Source organism: Budorcas taxicolor, chromosome 17, assembly GCF_023091745.1.
Source record: "Budorcas taxicolor isolate Tak-1 chromosome 17, Takin1.1, whole genome shotgun sequence".
Taxonomy (NCBI): domain Eukaryota; kingdom Metazoa; phylum Chordata; class Mammalia; order Artiodactyla; family Bovidae; genus Budorcas; species Budorcas taxicolor.
Window position 1 is genome coordinate 6,809,824 of NC_068926.1, and position 20,739 is coordinate 6,830,562.

Here is a 20,739-nt window from a genome sequence, read left to right on the forward strand (position 1 = left end):
GACCCCGTGGACTGCAGCCCACCAGGCTCCCCCGTCCCTGGGATTCTCCAGGCAAGGACACTGGAGTGGGTTGCCATTTCCTTCTCCAGTGCAGGAAAGTGAAAGTCGCTCAGTCGTGCCCGACTCTTCGCGACCCCGTGGACGGCAGCCCGCCAGGCTCCCCCGCCCCGGGATTCTCCAGGCTGGAGGATGGGAGTGGCGTGCCATCGCCTCTCCAGGAAGCCGTAACAGGGCACAGCAACTGCTAATCACAGGGCAGGGTGCTAGACATGCTGCCCTAACGTATGTTCAATAACGGGGTGCCTGCACGCACAGGTATGGTCTCTACACGCATGGCGTCTGCCCCTGGTTGGGCAGCTAAGATAAGGAATCCCATGATGATCACACAAGGAGATGTGTAAGGGCCATACTTACACATGTGTGATGCCGGCCAAACTCTAAAGAAGTGAGGAGTGGGGACTTCCCTGGCAGTCCAGTGGTTAAGACTGCTTCACCCTTCAGTGCAGGGGCACATGGGTTTGATCCCTGGTTGGAGAGCTAAGATCCCACATGCCTCATGGCCAAAAAACCAAAACTTAAAACAGAAGCAATATTGTAGCAAATTCAACAAAGATTTTAAAAATGGTCCACATTAAAAAAAAAAATCTAAATAAAGAAGTGAGGAGTGATTGCCTACTTCCAGCTTGATCATGAAGACTTTCAGAAAGAGCTGACATATGGTCTGGACACTGAAGGCTGAGAAGGATCTGGAAAAGTCCAGTTGCAGGAGAAAGGGCAGCTCACAGAGCGGGAGGCACAGGCTTTTAACCAGAAGGCTAATTCACACTCAGTGTACAGCAGTGGCCTGGGAGAACTGGAGAAGAGTCTATGGAGAAGGCAGGAAGAGGACATTTGGGATTGGCCTGGGAAAGAGTCAGAGTTGGGCTCTATCAGGTATACGTCTGGGTTATTTCTCCAGTACCTTGATGCCTACAGCTCTCCACCCAATTCCTCCAGCTACGTGGCAAACGCCATACTCGTACAGTTAATAACAATGGTATTATAGTACAGCGTCACAAGTCAGCGAAAGCACTGCTGGGCCATCTACAACTATGATTTTCCAACAGGTATGTAGTAAACACACGAACAGTTACAATAGAGCTAACATACACATAGCGCTTATGCTGTGCCAGACATCACTTTAAAGTCATGAATGTATATGGCAGGCACTATTACTAGTGCCCGCGTTTTCCAAATGGAAAGGAGAAAACTGGCTCAGAGAGGTTAAAGGTTCTGCCCAAGGGCACCCAGTGACAAGCGGCAGAGCTTGGATCCTGACCCTGGCCACCTGACTCTCAAGTCCACATCAGACTGAATCCTCTTCAGAGACCTTATTCACTGAACACCACTACATCTGGGTTTACGTCAGTGAGCGAATAAACCTGCCTTGCTCTCTGCTCTCTATTCTATTTTCCTAGGCAACGTTTTACAGTTTTTGGTTTTGTTTGTTTTGGCACAGCATTAGATTCGACCTTGTAGAGAAAGGAACGCCCCAAGACACCATGAAGCTATCAACACCAAGGTGATGCCACCATGAATCCTATGGCCAGTTAGCCCACTATCTCTTCTGTGAACACGCAAAACAAGGGGAAAGGTTTAGATTTTCATCCATATAACAATATGGCCAGGCCTTAGCTGCACACACATCCCCCACATGCCTTACCTGGAACCCCGTATCTACAAAACATCCAAAGACACAGTGCTTAAGCAGCTAGAAACCCAGGGCAAGACCTTAGATATTCGTTACAAGATTTTCTTTAAGAAAAAAACCAAACAGGTGAATGTTCCAATAGCTTCTAACATAATCTACCTCCACATTCTCAGATGCTTTCCACAGGAAGTGCTAGACACTTCATTTTGCTCCACAGCTGGCCCACAAGTAACAGTTCTGGGATGCACAATGGACTCTCGTAGGCGCGTCTACGTACTGATAAAGAGAAACGTGCATTTGTATATGGGTGTAAATATCTGTACGCATCATCCTTCCACTTCATATGAAGAATGTGGGAAGTGCAAAAGTAATCACTATGGAAGTCAACCCTGCAAAACCAGCCTATCCCCCCTTCGCTGTGCAGTCCCCAGCTACAATCTCCTTTTCCCTTCCACCATAGCCCCGCGGTGCTGGCAGGACCAGTGGAGTGGAGTGGCAGTGCCTTTGTAATACTCTGGGGCATACATGATGGCAGCGAGGGGCCAGTCTTCCCACTGCTGAGTTGATAGCACTTGCACTGGAAAGGAGCTTTTATGGTATTGACATTACTGTCTGTGCACCCGAATAGCATCACATAGGAGAGGAGCAGAGGTGATTTCAGGGTGATGAGTAATGGCGCTTGTACAGCATCCTGAACTATGAGGGGGTACGTCCCTCAGTCAAACACCATGTGCACATCAGGGGCAGAAACACACCCTCACCACCCAACAGTCCTCTTGCACTAACTCACCTTTAGACACTCTGCCTACTAAGGCTTTACATTATGCAAAACATTCTCACCTACGTCATCTGCTTTGTTGGCTAAAATGGCCTGAGCGTGGGGCAAAGCAGACCTCATGCCCCTGTTAATACCTTGCTCATTTGGAAGACATTCATGACTTCCCCAGGTGTTACCTGCCTTCTTGTCTGATGCATCCCAGAGCATTGGGAAACTGACAATGGTGTACAGTACACATGAAACCCTGAATCCTTAAGAAAGTTAAGGTCCTCACAAGCATGCATCACACTAGGGCCCATGTCTCCGGATCCTACTTCAGTGAAAGAGCACGGCGAGCTGCGTGCCCACAGAAGGCCACAGAGCCACAGGGTCTCCCGAGAGCAGCCCCTGGAGCACCTGGGAGCTGGCACACGTGCAGACGCCAGGGCTGCAGCCCAGCCTGTGAGAGCCAAACCCCAGCCCTGGGACGCTGCGGGCAGGACGCTCCCAGGGACTCGTCTGCACGCTCAAGTCTGACACTGAGAATTAGAACGATTAGGGAAATACCTCTATGGACAACTGAATAGATACCACGTTCTGAGGGAATGAGTAAAAAGTAAACCCAAAGTCATGCTGTCTGAAATAACGTAAAAAAGCAGATAAGGAACAATAATCAGATTATCTAAAATCAAAACACTATAGTACTGGGTTGGCCAAAAAGTTTGTTTAGGTTTTTCTGTAACAGCATACCGAAGAAACTTTATGGCCACTCCAATAGTTTGCGTGTGGTGTGTGTGTGTGTGTGTGTGTGTGTGTGTGTGTGGTGTGTGTGTGTATGCAAAAAGTTTGTTTATGTTTTTCTGTAACAGCCTACCGAAGGAACTTTATGGCCAATCCAATAGTGTGTGTGTGGTGTATGTGTGGTGTGTGTGTGGTGTGTGCGTGGTGTGTGTGTGGTGTGTGTGGGTATGCAAAAAGTTTGTTTAGGTTTTTCTGTGACAGCCTACCGAAGGAACTTTATGGCCAATCCAATAGTGTGTGTGTGTGTGGGGTGTGTGTGGTGTATGTGTGTGTATGCAAAAAGTTTGTTTAGGTTTTTCTGTAACAGTGTACAGAAGGAACTTTATGGCCAATCCAATAGTGAGAGAGAGAGTGTGTGTGTGTCTGTCTGTCTGTCTCAGTCGCGTCCAACTCTTTGCAACTTCATGGACTGTAGTCTGCCAGGCTCTTCTGTCCATGGAATTCTCCAAGCAAGAATACTGGAGTGGTTAGCCATTCCCTCTTCCAGAGGATCTTCCCAACCCAGGGATCAAACCCAGGTCTCCTGCATTGCAGGCAGATTCTTTATTGTTTGAGCCACAAAAATGGGTTAAAAAAAAAATTCACTGTCCAGTAACATACGGTGTCATGGGAAGGACATCTCATTTAGAGATTCAGCTGGTTAACAGGTAATATAGGTATTTAGTACTAAGTGTCAGAGACAAAAAACTCGTTCAATGCAGCATCTCACTTGCTCTTTACAAGAGCCCAATAAGGTAAGTATCATTATCCACAGATAATATATACACACAGATGAAGGTACTTGCCACAGTCACGCTGCTAGTTAAATAGCAAAGGGTCAGAAGTCCAAATAAGGTTCACTTCAAAGGCCATTTTGCAACATTAAACTAGATTGCTTCCCAAAATTGTACTAATCAAATACAAATGCATTAATAGAATGTATTAGATGGCACACGCTTTCAGTTTTCAATTAATAAATAAAGTATTTCCAAGTCAAAGCCTCTTGTAACTGTCACTGGGATCTTCTAGGTCTATTTAATAGCTGGCTCTCACTGGCAACAGCAATTATTAATTTAGGCTGTCTGGAGCTGGTCCACTTAATATGAACTTTTCAATCCAAGTTTAACAGCGTACTGTCAATCCACGTCCCATAGCTGCAGGCCCTCGACAGAACCGGCCTTTTAATTACCTCATTCTGATGGACGCCAGGGACAGTCACATCCGGCCTCTCTGCTGCCGCAGAAGTCTTCTGAGAGGCCCAGGGTGAACGAGGACAGAATGACAGCTGGGGCTCTGCCCCTGCGTCCCGGATCCTCAGTCACCCCTGGACTCCCAGCACTGCACAGGACCACGAGGCTGTGCAGAAGTCTGAGGTGGCAGCTGGCACCCCAAGCCTTCTTATGGAGCTCACCTCTCCCAGCCCTCAGCCATGCCCACAGCCAGCCAGCCCTGGAGGGACCCCATCCCCTGCCCTGGGCCCTCCGAGCCTGCTCGGAGTCTATGAGGCCTCGGCAGCAGCTTCCGAGAGGAACGACCTCATCCCTCCAGCCCATCCGAAGAGCCCTTCACCTCACACAGACCAGCCGTTCGCAGGCCCCGGCTGGCGCGCAGCGATGCTTCCAGCGCTCCGGAGGACAGAACCGCCCCAAGTAACTGCTCTACTCCAGGCACGGTGAGAACCCGAGTCCCACATGCACGGACAGAGCCCACTGCCACTCCAGGAAGGGAGTAAGGAGCCAGCAGAGGGAGCAGGACAGGCCGCCTGTGACTGCGGAGGCTGAGTCCAGAAGGCAGGGGACTGTTGAAATGCACAAACAGAAATACCCAAAGGAAAGACAAAAATATGATCCCACTGGAGTTCTGGGTATGGGCCCCCCCCACCCCGCCCCCCGCCAGAGCTGGAGGATAGTGTGGAGCTCCACGACTCAAGGGAAAACTGCAAGATTTAACAAAGAACCACCACATCTGGAAAAGGAAATCTCAAATTTCAGGCCAAGATGGTATCCTAATTTCCTCCTTTCATCAGTTTCCCACGGGAAGGAATGACCTGATCGATGAGGTTTTACAGCATTATTGGAAACCAGACACAGAATGTCCAGGTGTCTGTCTTCAGGAGGTGACGCGGGTAGATGAGAGACGAGAGCACGGGGCACTGCCTCACCAGGCTTCCAGACGCGACAGGAAGTCTCCAGATGAGCAAGTATGGGGCTGTCTCTACCCTCACCACCCCAGCCCCTCCCCTGTCGCCAAGACTAGAGATCCAAGAGGGAAGACACACAAGTGACGTTAAGTGACAGCCTGCTCAGCCTACTCCTCACTGGAGAAAACGCCGGCAGAGGAGGCCGGTATAAACCTCCTCTCCACTGGGCACCCCATCACAGCTCATTCACGTTTATTAATGATGATAATTTGAAGATGGCATGTAATGGCGCTTAAAACCTTCAGTCACTAGTTTCACTGGGCATGAAAGTCCAAAGCATACCTGGCTGGCAAGAGCCCCACTGGCCCAGCTCACCACAGACACACTAAGAGCAAGCGGGTGACTCACGTGTGGCTGCTCTCAGACTCTCAAAATCTCCATCTTCTCCAATCCCCAAAAAACTTCCATCCATCAGCCCAAGTCAATAAGCCATGAATTATTGAGCTCACGGAATACGGATCATGAATATGTATGCACGTGTTTGGAAGACGAGATTCTCAAACAAATAGGCTCTGCAGCGGTCTACAAGAAACCGGCACATGTCCTTAAGGGAATGGCTGAAGTCAGTCTCTGCATGTATACTGCTCAGACAGGGTTTCAGCACACAAGAGATGGTGGGAAAATCAGTGTTTCTGGTGGGTTTTTCGCTTCTGTTTTTCCAAGTGGACTTGCATGGAATAATTTGCTGAACAAAAAAACTGCTGCTGTTCTCTGTAAAATCTAAAGGTGCAGATGCTCTTTGAGGCCACGGTTATTGCAGCCAGCTCCTGCGAGCTGCCTGTGGAAAAGGGTGATGTGTCATTATGTTCCCTTCCACCCATCCTTTACTTCAGCACACTCCTCTCAAGGTCTCAGCCTCCAACCATCGCAGTGAGCCCAAACTCCTGCCCAAACTCCCTCACAGTCTCCAAATAAAAGAGCCAAAATAACCCTCCGAACAGAATACCCAAGTTCACGAGACACTTGACGAAAATGACAACGCGGAGCCCAGCAGGCTCTCTGCGCAGCCCTCCCCCTCCTCTAACCCTGCCGGGTGGCGCTAAACCCACCTTTGGCTGCAACTGCCAACAGTCCACTGGCCTCTCTCTCGCCAGCCCTGGGCCCCCAGACCACACACCTGGGCAAAGACTCCTCTAAGCTGGCGGCAAAGCCAAGCAGCCTGCTCCACTTGCGCTCTCATCTGGGGCTCCTCAGCCTGATCACCACATTCCAAAAAAAATGGGGGGGCGGGAACCTCTCTCTACCTGCGGACGTTCTTTCACTATTATTATCCTCCTTAAACGTTTATGAATCACCTACAATATACAGGGAACCATGCTAACCCCTCGAGTCGGGGTTAGCAAACTTTCTGCAAAGGGCCTGAAAGTAAGTATTTTAGGTTTCATAGTCATATACAGTCTCTGTCATATACTCCTTAAAAAATAATTTTTGAAAAGCATAAAAAGTTCTTTTTTAAAATTGTGGTAAAGTACACATAAAATCCACCATACCAAGTGTACAGTCCAATAGTATTAAGTGTATTCATACTGCTATGCAACCAACATCCCCATCCATCTCCAGAACTCTCTCCATCTTACAAAACTGAAACTCCATGTCCAATAAACAACTGCCCACTCTCCCCTCCCCCTGCCCTGGCAACCACCATTCTGCTGTCTCTATGAATGTAACTGTTCTAGAATCATACAGTATTTGTCTTTTTATGACTGACTTATCGCACCTAGCATAATGTCCTCTGGGTTCATCCGTGCTGTATAACAACGAGCTAGAATTTCCTTCCTCTTTAAAGCTAAGTAATATTCCATTGTGTGCATATACCATGTTTTTGGCTAATTAACCACCAGCAGAGGAATGTAAAAACCATACTTAACTCTCAGGATAAATAAAAACAGGCCACAGCCCAGATCTGGCCCACAGGTCATAGCTGCCAAACCCTGCTGTAGAGACACCAAAACCCACAACACAGGCCAGAGGTTCTGAAATTTTCTTAGTCTCTGGCACCTTCAGTACATCCATCATTTTTTCACAGCACCCCAAAGCCAAAAGAAATACCCAACCATCCCATCTATTAAGTACTTACATCCAAACAACTTAATATGTTGTTAAATCCTAACAGCTTAACTCCTGTTGGGTACTCAAACCTCAGAATCAGACTCAACACTGTCAACCTCAGAAATTCCACCAAGATTTCCACACGATACTTGCTTTTAATCACAGCACCTGACAAAAACTCGGTTTGGCAAAAGTAGGCTCTGATTGAAAGGTATGTATATTTAATGCCTGAGCTGACTTATTTCAAGTTAGTTAATCCACAGGCGTCACTGTGTTTCCATCATAAATGTAGGCAATTTACACTGGGCTCCCCCTCCACCAAGGCCCAGGGTTCCTCGAAATACTGTTGGAGAACTGCAGATAGAGACTGTCCTGGGGTTTTAGACAGAGGTAGGGAAGTAGGCAATGGAGAAAGCAATGTACCACTCCAGTACTCTTGCCTGGAAAATCCCATGGACGAGGAGCCTGGTGGGCTGCAGTCCATGGAGTTGCTAAGTGTCAGACACGACTGAGCGACTTCACTTTCACGCATTGGAGAAGGAAATGGCAACCCACTCCAGTGTTCTTGCCTGGAGAATCCCAGGGACAGGGGAGTCTGGTGGGCTGCCATCTATGGGGTCGCACAGAGTCGGACACGACTGAAGCGACTTAGCAGCAGGGAAGCAGGATCATGAGATCCTCCAGCAGAGACAGGAGTGTCCAGTGACCACACAGACACTGAGCCACAGATGCTAGGAGAGCCCAGAGCCCCCAAGTCAGGGACAGCTGAGGAAGGGGTGGGGTCTAAGCTGCCCCTTGCAGAGAGTGAGACTCGAGGGAAGAGTGAGTACAGGAGAGGCCCCAACGCCAGAACAAGGAGGGTGTGAAGCGGGGACCTGGAGCTGCGTGCAGACTGGTGAGGCCTAGGGGATCGGTCACTCAAGGCTGAGAGGAAAGTGGACGTTTATACGGTCTTCAGGGACTTCCCTGGTGGTCCAGTGATTAAGAATCTGCCATGCAATGCAGGAGATTCGGGTTCGATCCCCGCTGGGGGAGCAAGAATCCCACATGCTGCAGAACAACTAAGGCCAAGCACCACAACGACAGCCTGTGTGCCACCACAGTGAAAGAGCCTGCATGACGCAATAAACAGCCAAACGAATACACAATTTTTTTCTAAGAAAAGATGCGTTTCAGTAAACTTAATCTAGCAGTGATGTGCGCGACAACCCGCAGAAAGAGGTGGCTGCGATGAGACCCACATCGAGGTGTGTGCAGAGGGTGACCCGCAGGGACACTGTCGGGAGAAGAAGCAGAAGTGAGCAGGGTAACACAAGCATATGGGATCTAGGAAGATGGCACTGATGTACCCATCTGCAGGGCAGCAGTGGAACACGGAGGGCAGACGTGTGGGCGCAGCGGGGGAAGGAGCGGGCGGGATGGACTGAGAGAGACAGAAACAAACACAGCACCAACGGGAAACAGACAGCAGCTGGGAATCTGCTGTGTGACTCAGGGAGCTCAACCCAGGCCTCTGTGACAACCCAGGAGGGTGGGGCGGGGAGGGAGGCGGGAGGGAGGGTCAGGAGGGAGGGGTCACATGCATACCTTTGGCTGACTCATGTTGACGTATGGCAGAAACCAACGCAGTACTGTAAAGCAGTTATCCTCCAATAAAAAAACAACAAAAAGAACCATATGGGACAAGGCTGGCAACTGGGGGTAAATGATATCACTCCCACCAAGGAGGTACACAGAGACTGTCCTAAGGAGGCCAGGGAGAAACAGATCATGTGAGCGTGGCTTTGACAGTCTGAGGGCACAGCAGGCCACTCAGGCAGAGATTCCGCTGGTAGTTGATCCTGGTTGATCAGCAGAGCCCAGGCCCTGGGCATGCCCCCATGTAGGGCAGAAAAGGAGACTAAAGAAGAACAGGAGGCTCTGAAGGGTGGAGGTCAGAGGGAAAGCAGACAGCTCCGGTCCAGGAGTCAGAAGCCGTGGGTTTGTAAATAAAGTGATTCTTTAAAATTCCAACATTTTAAACAAATGTCTAGAATGCATTTAATGACTTGGCTTCCCTGAAGGCTTAGCAGGTAAAGAATCTGCAATGCAGGAGGCACAGGGGAGGTGGGTTCGATCCCTGGGTCGGGAAGATCCCCTGGAGGAGGAAATGGCAACCCACTCTAATAGTCTGGCCTGGAAAATTTCACGGCCAGAGCAGCCTGGTGGGCTACAGTCCCAGGAGTCGCGAAGAGTCAGACACGACTGAGTGCCTAAGCACAATCATCTGGCAAGGGGCACACAGCGGCTGCACTGGGGAGCAGCGATGCTGAGGCGGCTATAGATGCGTGCTGACCACTTCCACGTTCCCGTCTGGACCTACTCTCCATCTTTTTCACCCTGCTCTCTTTGCGCCACTTTTTTCTCCAGGATTCCCTTGCCACCTGGATTCCACTTGGGTTCACCCAGTGGAGTCCAGGAGAAAAGAGGGAGGAAGGAGAATGAAGTTTGACTATTTATCTCCCGACTCCGTCATAGACGTCATAACCCACGTCCCAGGATCCTGGTTTTCATCAAGGGGCCCTCTCCATTCAGCCCTCCGATCCTCCAAACCTTCAGTTCCAGGGCGGTAACCATGGAAATGCCCAGAATACGGCCACAAATTCTTCGACACGCTTATCATCTCCCATTGAAAGTGGGCAGACTTGGCGACTACCATGAACAATACATTAGGCAAAAGTGACACTGCTACAGGGTCCAGACTGGCCGCTCCTACTGAGGGACGCTAAGGCATCCCGGGGGTGCAGGCCTCCTCTGATGGCTGTGCTCATATCGCACAGAAGCTTCGGACACTCCAGCCAACCTCAGCCTCCTCCCTTCACCCAGGCTCAGATCTGCAGCCTGACAACCCCCCGGCCCTCCCCGTCTCTCTTCCTGCCTTCTCTCTCACAAGCATTTCCCCTAATAAAACCCTTGCACATATAATCCCATTGTGGCATCCTCTTCTCTGAGGACCCAGACTAATATGACCATCCCAATAAATGTTTAGGCTTGAAAACTGAGCTTTGATATATTAAACATACAGACAGAAACAACACAACTTGCTCTTGCTGAATAAGGGTGGTCCCATTAATCAAAGGTCATAAATAACCAGCTTTAGACAATGTGATGTCGGTATCTGTGGCTGGATCTAATTCCTAAATGAACCGTATTAACATGGTGTCATTTTCTTTAACACGATTTTTACAAAGTATGATTTTCACCCATCTCCAGAAATGAGTCCTTTCCCAAATGTCCAAAATAGGCTCGAATCCCTTATCCAAAACCCTGGAAATCATGTGTATTTTGTAATTCAAAACTTTTCAAAAAGTAATATATACATACATCTGTTATATCTGACATAACAAACCAGCAGGTCCAGGGCAAAACTCTATAATCACATGTTAATATGTCTTCCATGAAACATACAAGGTAATGTCTGTATATAACACAAGTGGTATAAAAATTAATAACCTCGAGACAGTTCAGGTCTGGGTTGGCCACCAAATGAGTTCAGCAAAGGTCAGATTCTGACAGTTAATCTTAGGTAGGTTAATAAGGAGCTCAAGGCTCTCAAGTAGAAAGGGACAAGCTTCTTTTTCCTACATTCCTTCCCCTTAGTCACATAAGATGCTTTTTTTCTCAAACTCTGAGTTGTTACTACAACAATCTTTAAGACTTACTTTCTTTAAGCCTGGAGCTAATGATTACACAACGAAATAACTCATCTTGCTCAAGGGTATGCTTTGCCTTAAGTTCTGTGCTAATGATTATAGAACAACAATGCATCCTGCTTGAGGACACGTTTCTCCTTAACAAGAACCTTCGGACTAATCTTGTCATCTTCAGATGTATGTTGTGGGAGTAGGTCTGGTCTTTCTATTGTTAATAACCAATTGAAAAAGCATATAAAGCCCGACCGGAACTACTGAGTGGGGCACTCTCTGCCCCCTTCTGAAGTCTGTGTCAGAAGCTTTCTCTATGCCTTTCGCACTGCAATAAAACTTTTGTCACCCGAAGCTCTGAGTGCCTGAAGCTGTGCCTCTGGTCCCAAAGCAAGCAAAACCCTCTCCTTCGGAGAGCGTGAGTCTGACACCCGTTCACCATAAGCTATTTATTTTAACACCATATGAAGCTTTCGGAACTTCTTGAAGTTTGGAGAGTGAATAAGGGATTATGGGCCTACACACACACACACACACACTACAGAAAACTACGCAGATACACACACACACACACACACACACTACAGAAAACTACGCAGATACTCTCTTGCGCCAACACAGAAGAGACAGCACAGAGACAGCACATGCAAAGGCATCTTACACGTGTGCAGAGTGGGGAGGAGGCGGGAGGAGATGCTCTTCACGTGTCAGGATTCCCGGCAAACCGCCCGCCTCCCCGCCACCTTTCACTGCCCTCTACAAAGCATCTGCTCGCAATGCAGGAGACCTGGGCTCGATCCCTGGGTCAGGAAGATCCCATGGAGAAGGAAATGGCAACCCACTCCAGCGCTCTTGCCTAGAAAATTCCATGGCTGGAGGAGCCTGGTGGGCTACAGGCCATGGGGTCGCAAAGAGCCAGACACGACTGAGCGACTTCACTCACTTCACCCTTTGTAATGACTTCATCTCTGGTTAAGAAGCGCTGTGGAAACACTGTGAGTACGGACCGTGAGGCAGGAAAATTTTTAAGCCTAAACGTATTTATACTATTTATGAGACAGTGAGAGTATGTTCACCCCTGCAAACTGCCACCATTGAGGGAGGAAACCAAAATGTTAGACATAAATCGGGAGCTGAGATCGTCCACGGGGGAAATTTATTTAGGATATTAAAGAAGGCGCAAAGTGAGGGACACAGAATATGAAAGACACAGACAGAGCCCGCCCAGGAGAGCTGAGGCCTCCAGGTGTCCCTTGCTGTGTCAAAAGCAAGGACACGGTGCGTGCACTCCCACCAGGACCCCCTCAGAAACACCGAGCTCTGGTCTCCCCGCCCCGCTCTGAGCCCCTGTCCTGCGCTCCTGAGAGGCATCAGCCACCACACGGGGAGCTGAGAGCCAGCGGAGGGGCGCTTCACCTTCCCCCTGCGCCCTGCTTCTTCCTGAAACTTCTCATTCTACATGATAACAACACAACCAATGAAAAATGGAGAGAAGGGAGGAAAATAAGTTACGAAGGAAACACTCTCCTTTCACTAAACAGCCCTGGGAGAAACGGTCTGCAATGGATAAATGTTAAGGAATTTGTTAGGGACAGAAACGCAGCCTAAAATAGTCATGTTCACTTTGTATTTTACATATTCAGTAGTGACTGTTTCTTTCCACAATAAGCATGTATTAATAACTTGATGACTTTTACGTCCCATAGTTTAATTACGGGCATAATTGAGAACAATATTAGTTCCTATATGTGGGTGCTGTAATTTTCCTCTACGAACCACTGTCTGGAAATGTACCGAGTGTTCAACGTTTTAGCAAACATCATTCCATACGTGTGCTGTTTACTCAGGCTCCCAGGTCCAAGGCTCTGCGCTCAGCACCGGAGATCCCCCAGTCAACAAAGCGGGGGTGAACCCTACCCTCAAGAAGCAGGCAGAGCTCTGTGGAGACATTACCCAAGGTCCGCACTTTGAATAATTTAATTCCACTTGTGCTAAGTGCTATGAAGGGAAGGCACTCAGAGACCAGTCAGAGCTTCCTAACAGCTCTCTGAGGTGAATCTCAATCTCGATTGTGGATAAAGAGCTATCATTAATATTTGTAACTTAAGGTATGCTAATTAAAATAACATAAAATATCCTGAACAGATAACGATTACGATTATAACTACAGTAAGTCCCCTATCTACGAACAAGTTCTGTTCCGAGAGCACGTTCGTGAAGTTCAATTTGTTTGCCAATCCAACAGAGTCAGCCAAGGTACCCAACAAACACGACAGTTATATAATGCTGTACTGTAACAGCCTTATAATATTTTTGCACAAACAGTACAGAAAACGCAAACACAAAAAGTAAGCATGTTTTATCTTACAGTGGAGTACAGCAGTACAGGCCAACACACAGGGCGCATGCTCATCCTTCAGAGACTGCAACTGAAGCTTCACACACAGGGGATTTACTGTATCATAATAATGACTTGGGAATTTATTTAGTATCAGCCAATGAGAAAGAAGCTGAGAATAAATGAGGAAGAAAGTCTAAATGTGCAAGACAGTATGTGAATAACTGTTGTTGTTTAGTTGCTAAGTCGTGTCCGAATCTGCGGTGTCATGGATTGGAGGCCGCAAGGCTCCTCTGTCCGTGGGAATTACCAGGCCAGTATACTGGGGATAATTACTGCCAAGGAATTTTCAGGGCACCATTCTATCCTCCCATAAAGGAAAATTCTTCCATGAAGAGGCTTATAGACCTTCAACACAGGACACCCAGCCCTCCATGAGAAGAGCACGGTATTTAACAGAAAGATAACACGGAAGCAGATACAAGGTTCATTTCTATAATAACAATACTTCCTGAACACAGAAGTAACACAAAAACTGTAGCCAAACTAGGTATGCTGTTTGCTTTGGAAAACACCTCCCTGTGCTCAAAGGCACTAAACGGTGAGAAAGGGGAACATCTTCCATCGAGACCTAAAGCTCTGAACAGGAACGGCCACCAGCATCACAGCCAAGTTGCAAAGTCGCCATGCTCAGGTGTTCTTCAAAGTGGACCATCAGACCCACAAGAGTGAGCATGCCATCAAAATGCACGCGGTAGGTTGCTTCTTGCTTCTCTCCCTGCCAGGGCTGGTAATTAAATAACTTGACAAAGATCCTCCAAATTAAATACTGTATATGTCTCTTTACTTAGTAAGGCGAAACTCTTTAAAATTAGAATTCTAGGTCCATGGATGTCTCTTGACATCTCACAATAGAAAATATATCCATTGATTCATTACATAAAAGAAGAGAATCATAAGAAATTCAGAGTGATGTTAAAGAAGGCTGAGTGCCTAAGAATTGAAGCTTTCAGACTGTGGTGTTGGAGAAGACTCTTGAGAGTCCCTTGGACTGCAAGGAGATCCAACCAGTCCATTCTGAAGGAGACTAGCCCTGGGATTTCTTTGGAAGGAATGATGCTGAAGCTGAAACTCCAGTACTTTGGCCATCTCATGCAAAGAGTTGACTCATTGGAAAAGAGTCTGATGCTGGGAGGGATTGGGGGCAGGAGGAGAAGGGGACAACAGAGGATGAGATGCCTGGATGGCATGACTGGATGGCTGACTCGATGGACTTGAGTCTGAGTGAACTCTGGGAGTTGGTGAAGGACAGGGAGGCCTGGCGTGCTGCGATTCATGGGGTTGCAAAGAGTCAAACTCGACTGAGCGACTGAACTGAACTGAACTGCAACTGCGGAAAAGAGAACTTTCCTGCCAAAGGTTCTAACCTAACAACCTAGTGAGCAGCCTGGCCAGCTCACAAAACAAAGGACTGAGCGAATACCAAAGGAGAGCAAGCGGGCTGTGTACGGGCCCTCCCCACCCGGAGGCAGAGAGGCAGGCTCAGGACGGCCAGAGCCCGAGGCATGGGGCTGCTGCAATCTCAGCCTCAAGAGGGCATCTTCCAACAAACTGTGAGCAGGCTTCCAGCTGCTAAACATGTCTTCCTGGGATCCTGGATGGCTGACATCCGCCAGGAGGGTCGCAGCCTGAGATGAGCTCCCCAGAGGAGACAGGCATGCCTGAGACGGCGCTCTGGTGGCACCCCCAGGAAACCCAGCGGCAGGACTTGGGTGGTGAGTAAGACACAGGGTCCACCTGGGACAGTGCTCCCCAAGCACCTGGTTGCCTGAACTGCTCAGACCTGGGAAAGGCACGGAACACAGGCCCAACCCTCAGAGGCTGAGCCAGAACTCTGTCTGAGTGTCTCCTGTGGAGGTGCCGGTCAGCAGTGGTCTGGATACGGCAGACCTCAGTATGGCATAAGCCCTCTTGGAGCCGCCAGAACTTACACAGGACTGGGGAAACAGACTCTTGCAAGGCACAAAAAATAAAAGGACCCAGGAGAAAGGAGCAGTGACCCCACAAGAGACTAAGCCAGACAAGTCTATGAGTGTCTCTGGCAGAGACGCAGGCCAGAGGTGCCCTGCTCCAGGGTGGGGGGCACTGAGTGCAGTGTGCCTGCAGGGGAACTTTTGAAGGAGGCTGCCATTATCTTCATTACCTTCACAGTGTGGCCTCAGGTCAAGCATCAGGGAGGGAACACAGCCCTGCCCACCGATAGAATATGGACTAAAGATTTACTGAACATGGCCCCTTATTATGAACTTATCATGAACTCCTTATTGCCAAATTCAGACTTAAATTGAAGAAAGTAGGGAAAACCACTAGACAATTCAGGTATGCCCTAATTCAAATCCTAACAATTATACAGTGGAAGTGAGAAACACATTGAAGGGCCTAGATCTGATAGACAGAGTGCCTGATGAACTATGGATGGAGGTTGGTGATATTGTACAGGAGACAGGGATCAAGACCATCCCCATGGAAAAGAAATGCAAAAAAGCAAAATGGCTGTCTGGGGAGGCCTTACAAATAGCTGTGAAAAGAAGAGAGGCAAAAGGGAAAGGACAAAAGGGCAGGTATACCCTTTAGAATGCAGAGTTCCAAAGAATAGCAAGGAGAGATAAGAAAGCCTTCCTCAGTGATCAGTGCAAAGAAATAGAGAAAAAGAACAGAATGGGAAAGACTAGAGATCTCTTCAAGAAAATTAGAGACACCAAGGGAACATTTCATGCAAAGACGGGCTCGATAAAGGACAGAAATGGTATGGACCTAACAGAAGCAGAAGATACTAAGAAGAGGTGGCAGGAATACACAGGACAACTATACAAAAGAGATCTTCATGACCCAGAAAATCACAATGGTATGATCACTGACCTAGAGCCAGACATCCTGGAACGTGAAGTCAAGCGGGCCTTTAGGAAGCATCACTATGAACAAAGCCAGTGGAGGTGATGGAATCCCAGTTGAGCTATTTCAAATCCTGAAAGATGATGCTGTGAAAGTGCTGCACTCAATATGCCAGCAAATTTGGAAAACTCAGCAGTGGCCACAGGACTGGAAAAGGTCAGTTTTCATTCCAAGCCCAAAGAAAGGCAATGCCAAAGAATGCTCAAGCTATCATACAACTGCACTCATCTCACACACTAGCAAAGTAATGCTCAAAATTCTTCAAGCCAGGCTTCAACAATACATGCACCATGAACTTCCAGATATTCAAGCTGGATTTAGAAAAGGCAGAGAAACCAGAGATCAAACTGCCAACATCTTCTGGATCATCAAAAAAGCAAGAGAGTTCCAGAAAAACATCTACTTCTGCTTTATTGACTATGCCAAAGCCTTTGACTGTGTGGATCACAACAAACTGGAAAATTCTGAAAGAGATGGGAATACCAGACCACCTGACCTGCCTTTTGAAAAACATGTATGCAGGTCAGGAAGCAACTAGAACTGGACATGGAACAACAGACTGGTTCCAAATAGGAAAAGGAGTACGTCAAGGCTGTATATTGTCACCCTGCTTATTTAACTTGTATGCAGAGTACATCATGAGAAATTCTGGGCTGAAGGAAGCACAAGCTGGAATCAAGATTGCTGGGAGAAATATCAATAGCCTCAGATATGCAGATGACACCACCCTTATGGCAGAAAATGAAGAAGAACTAAAGAGCCTCTTGATGAAAGTGAAAGAGGAGAGTGAGAAAGTTGGCTTAAAGCTCAACATTCAGGAAACAAAGATCATGGCATCCGGTCCCATCACTTCTTGGCAAATAGATGGAGAAACAGTGGAAACAATGAGAGACTTTTCTTTTCTTGGGCTCCAGAATCACTGCAGATGGTGACCGCAGCCATGAAATTAAAAGACACTTACTCCTTGGAAGAAAAGCTATGACCAACCTAGACAGCATATTAAAAAGCAGAGACATTACTTTGCCGACTAAGGTCCATCTAGTCAAACCTATGGTTTTCCCAGTGGTCGTGTATGGATGTGAGAGTTGGACCATAAAGAAAGCTAAGTGCTGAAGAATTGATGCTTTTGAACTGTGGTGTTGGAGAAGACTCTTTAAGAGTCACTTGGACTGCAAGGAGATCCAACCAGTCCATCCTAAAAGAAATCAACCCTGAATATTCATTGGAAGGACAGATGTTAAAGCTGAGACTCCAATACTTTGGCCACCTGATGTGAAGAAGCAACTAATTGGAAAAGACTCTGATGCTGGGAAAGATTGAAGGCAGAAGGGGAAGGGGATGACAGAGGATGAGATGGTTGGATGGCATCACCGACTCAATGGACGTGAGTCTGGGTAAACTCTGGGAGCTGGTGATGGACAGGGAGGCCTGGCGTGCTGCAGTCCATAGGGTCGCAAAGAGTCGGACAGAACTGAGCAACTGAACCAAACTGAACATGGCCCCGCCCATCAGAACAAGACCCAGTTTCCCCCTCTGTCAGTCTCTCCCATCAGGAAGCTTCCATAAGCCTCTTATCCTTATCCATCAGAGGACAGACAGAATGAAAACCGCGATTACAGAAAATTAACCAAACTGATCACATGGACCACAGCCTTGTCTAACTCAATGAAACTATGAGCCATGGCTGCTGCTGCTGCTGCTGAGTCGCTTCAGTCGTGTCTGACTCTGTGTGACCCCACAGACGGCAGCCCACCAGGCTCCCCCGTCCCTGGGATTCTCCAGGCAAGAACACTGGAGTGGGGTGCCATTTCCTTCTCCAGTGCGTGAAAGTGAAAAGTGAAAGTGAAGTCACTCAGTCATGTCCAACTCTTAGCGCCACTACCTATGAAATCAAGTAGACACAAGAATCAGTCCAGATGCCAATGTTCATTTACACCAGCTTGCTTGATATTCACAGGGCTCTACTCGACACATCAAATGAATCCTGTCAGACTTAAGCTGTCACCATCATTAAGATCTGTAATTGACACTGGTAAGGAACATGGATGAAATGAGAAGAAAATAAAGCTAAGTTACCACCAAGTCAATGACACTGTGTCTTCCTTCCTCGGCTTCTATCAGTTGTACAAGAAACAGACAAGAGGTGACATCAGCCAGTCACTGACCTTATGGAGAGCTGGAGCCAAGACGGGTACCAAGAATCCGTTGTAAATATAATTGACAAGCTGATTACGAATCAAAGGGTGAGCCACCTAAGAGAGAAAACAAACAGTCATGAAAAAGACAATCTTTAGATCTTCTTAAAATCAAGCCTGAATTCAGAAAGGAAGTCCAAATGTTCGCCATTTATTTCATGGCTGAAGAATAACTGACACTTCAAACCACCAGGTGATTTTTCCAGATGGTTTATCCCAGTATAAATAAATAGCCTGGACTCCCAAAGTTTAAAACCAGTAATTTTAGATTTCTGTTTGGAAAAAAATAAAAAACATGTAATAAATAGACTGAATATGTACATGGGCTCATATATTAAAGTCAACAAACTGGAATGGATAATTTTTGCTCCGTAACTTCATCTATGTCCTATCTCAACTTGCGACTAATTTTTAAAAAATAACTGTCAAAACGGACAATTAAAACCATTCATTTTGTCAGCAGAAAAAAATTCTCATTTTGAAATGCATTCTCTGATAAAAATCATTTACATTGGGGAGGAAGGCATTTAGAAAATCTTTTCATAAAAAACAGATAATGCTAAAAAGCAGAAAACATTATCAGAGGTACAACATTTCCTATATTTAACTTTCAAAATATATTTAGTATGGATAAGCCTTATTGACATCTTTTATAAATACAATCATCCCCGGTATCTGTGGGGAATTGGTTCTGGGATGACCAGCCCCCACTGCCACAATACCAAAATCTGTGGATGTTTAAGTCTCTTATAAATAAAAATGGCATAGTGTTTTCATATAATCTACATATGTCTTCCCATATACTATAAATCATCTCTAAATTACTTTATAATGCCTAATACAATACAAATAGTAACTACAATATAAATGCTATGTAAACAGTTGCTGGCATTCAGTAATTCAAGTTTTGCCCTTTGGAACTTTCTGGATTCTTCTGGAAATACTTTCAGATCTGCTGTTGGTGGAATTCACAGCTGTGAAACCTGCAGGTGCAAAGGTCAACTGTAATCTTTTCAGTAGTACCCCCAAACAAAAAATCTTAAAAGTATACGGCTTCAGTCTCAGAATAAGATATAAACTATATCTCTGTTCTCAACCATGCCTGTTAGCTTTCTCTTTCTTTAAAAAACTAAAAAGAGTCAAACACTAAAGTAAAAAGCAATTTCTAGGGAAGTGTGCCTAGATCTTTAAATTACTGATAATCTCACTCTCTGTGTACATTTGGGGAGAAACTAATAGTTCCATCTTTTTTATTTTCACAAAATTCTGCAAGAGAATGTTGATAGACTATAATATTAAAGGAAAAAAATAACTTAAGATGTAATCCATTTATCTTATACATAAATAAAATCTCCTTTGACTTAGCAATAAAAATGAGACGGGGACTGAAGTAATTTACTTGCATTTTCTCCCAGAAGCTATTTTTTCATTTGGTAGATAAACAAATTATAACTAACATTTTTCCCCTTACAATCATCATAAAGAAATTTTATTTCTTAATAAATCTAGTATTAAGGCAATATTTGTCCTATATAGAAATAAAACATTTTTCAGTGAAAACCTACTACACCCTTAAGTATATATATGATCTGATTTTTTATTGAAAACAGTAACAAGAAATTTGAAGGTAAAAATCTAATCAAAAAGCCAAATATACTTGAGTTCAGTGGCTGTTTTTCCCCCGAAGCAGGCCAATTTCAAAGCAAATTTAATTTGTGTTGCTAAGAAGATGCTTAACGTCTTCTAAATTCAATTGAGATAACAATGTCCTTTATGTACTATGCACAATTAAGCAAAATAAAGTGTTTTGCTTTGTAGACTCCCAAGAAGACCTTGAAGTAAAAATGGTATAATTTGGAGTACTTAGAAGCCTAAAAATATCTATTTAATGAGTCCGGCACTGAACTTATTTTTGATGGTTAAATGGATAATCAAAACAGAATTAACACTTTTTATAAGGAAGATAAAGAAAATCTACTCTTTTTTTTTTTCTCAATTAAAACTTCCCCCAAGCCTATAAACCAACATTTTTACTCTTCCAGGACATTCAATAGGCTTAAAGTAAAGCATTAGTGTTCCAGAAACATTGACTGCA

General features: G+C 46.2%; 1 protein-coding gene across 9 annotated transcripts in view; it reads right to left on the reverse strand.

Annotated features, from left to right (window-relative positions):
- Positions 1–20,739, reverse strand: part of FHIP1A (FHF complex subunit HOOK interacting protein 1A) — a 305,419-nt gene that overhangs the window by 56,148 nt on the left and 228,532 nt on the right. For all 9 annotated transcript variants that reach the window (XM_052655131.1, XM_052655122.1, XM_052655124.1 and 6 more), the window contains one exon: positions 18,615–18,701. In XM_052655131.1, the coding sequence (XP_052511091.1) occupies positions 18,615–18,701 (87 nt within the window). The remainder of the gene's footprint in view (positions 1–18,614; positions 18,702–20,739) is intronic.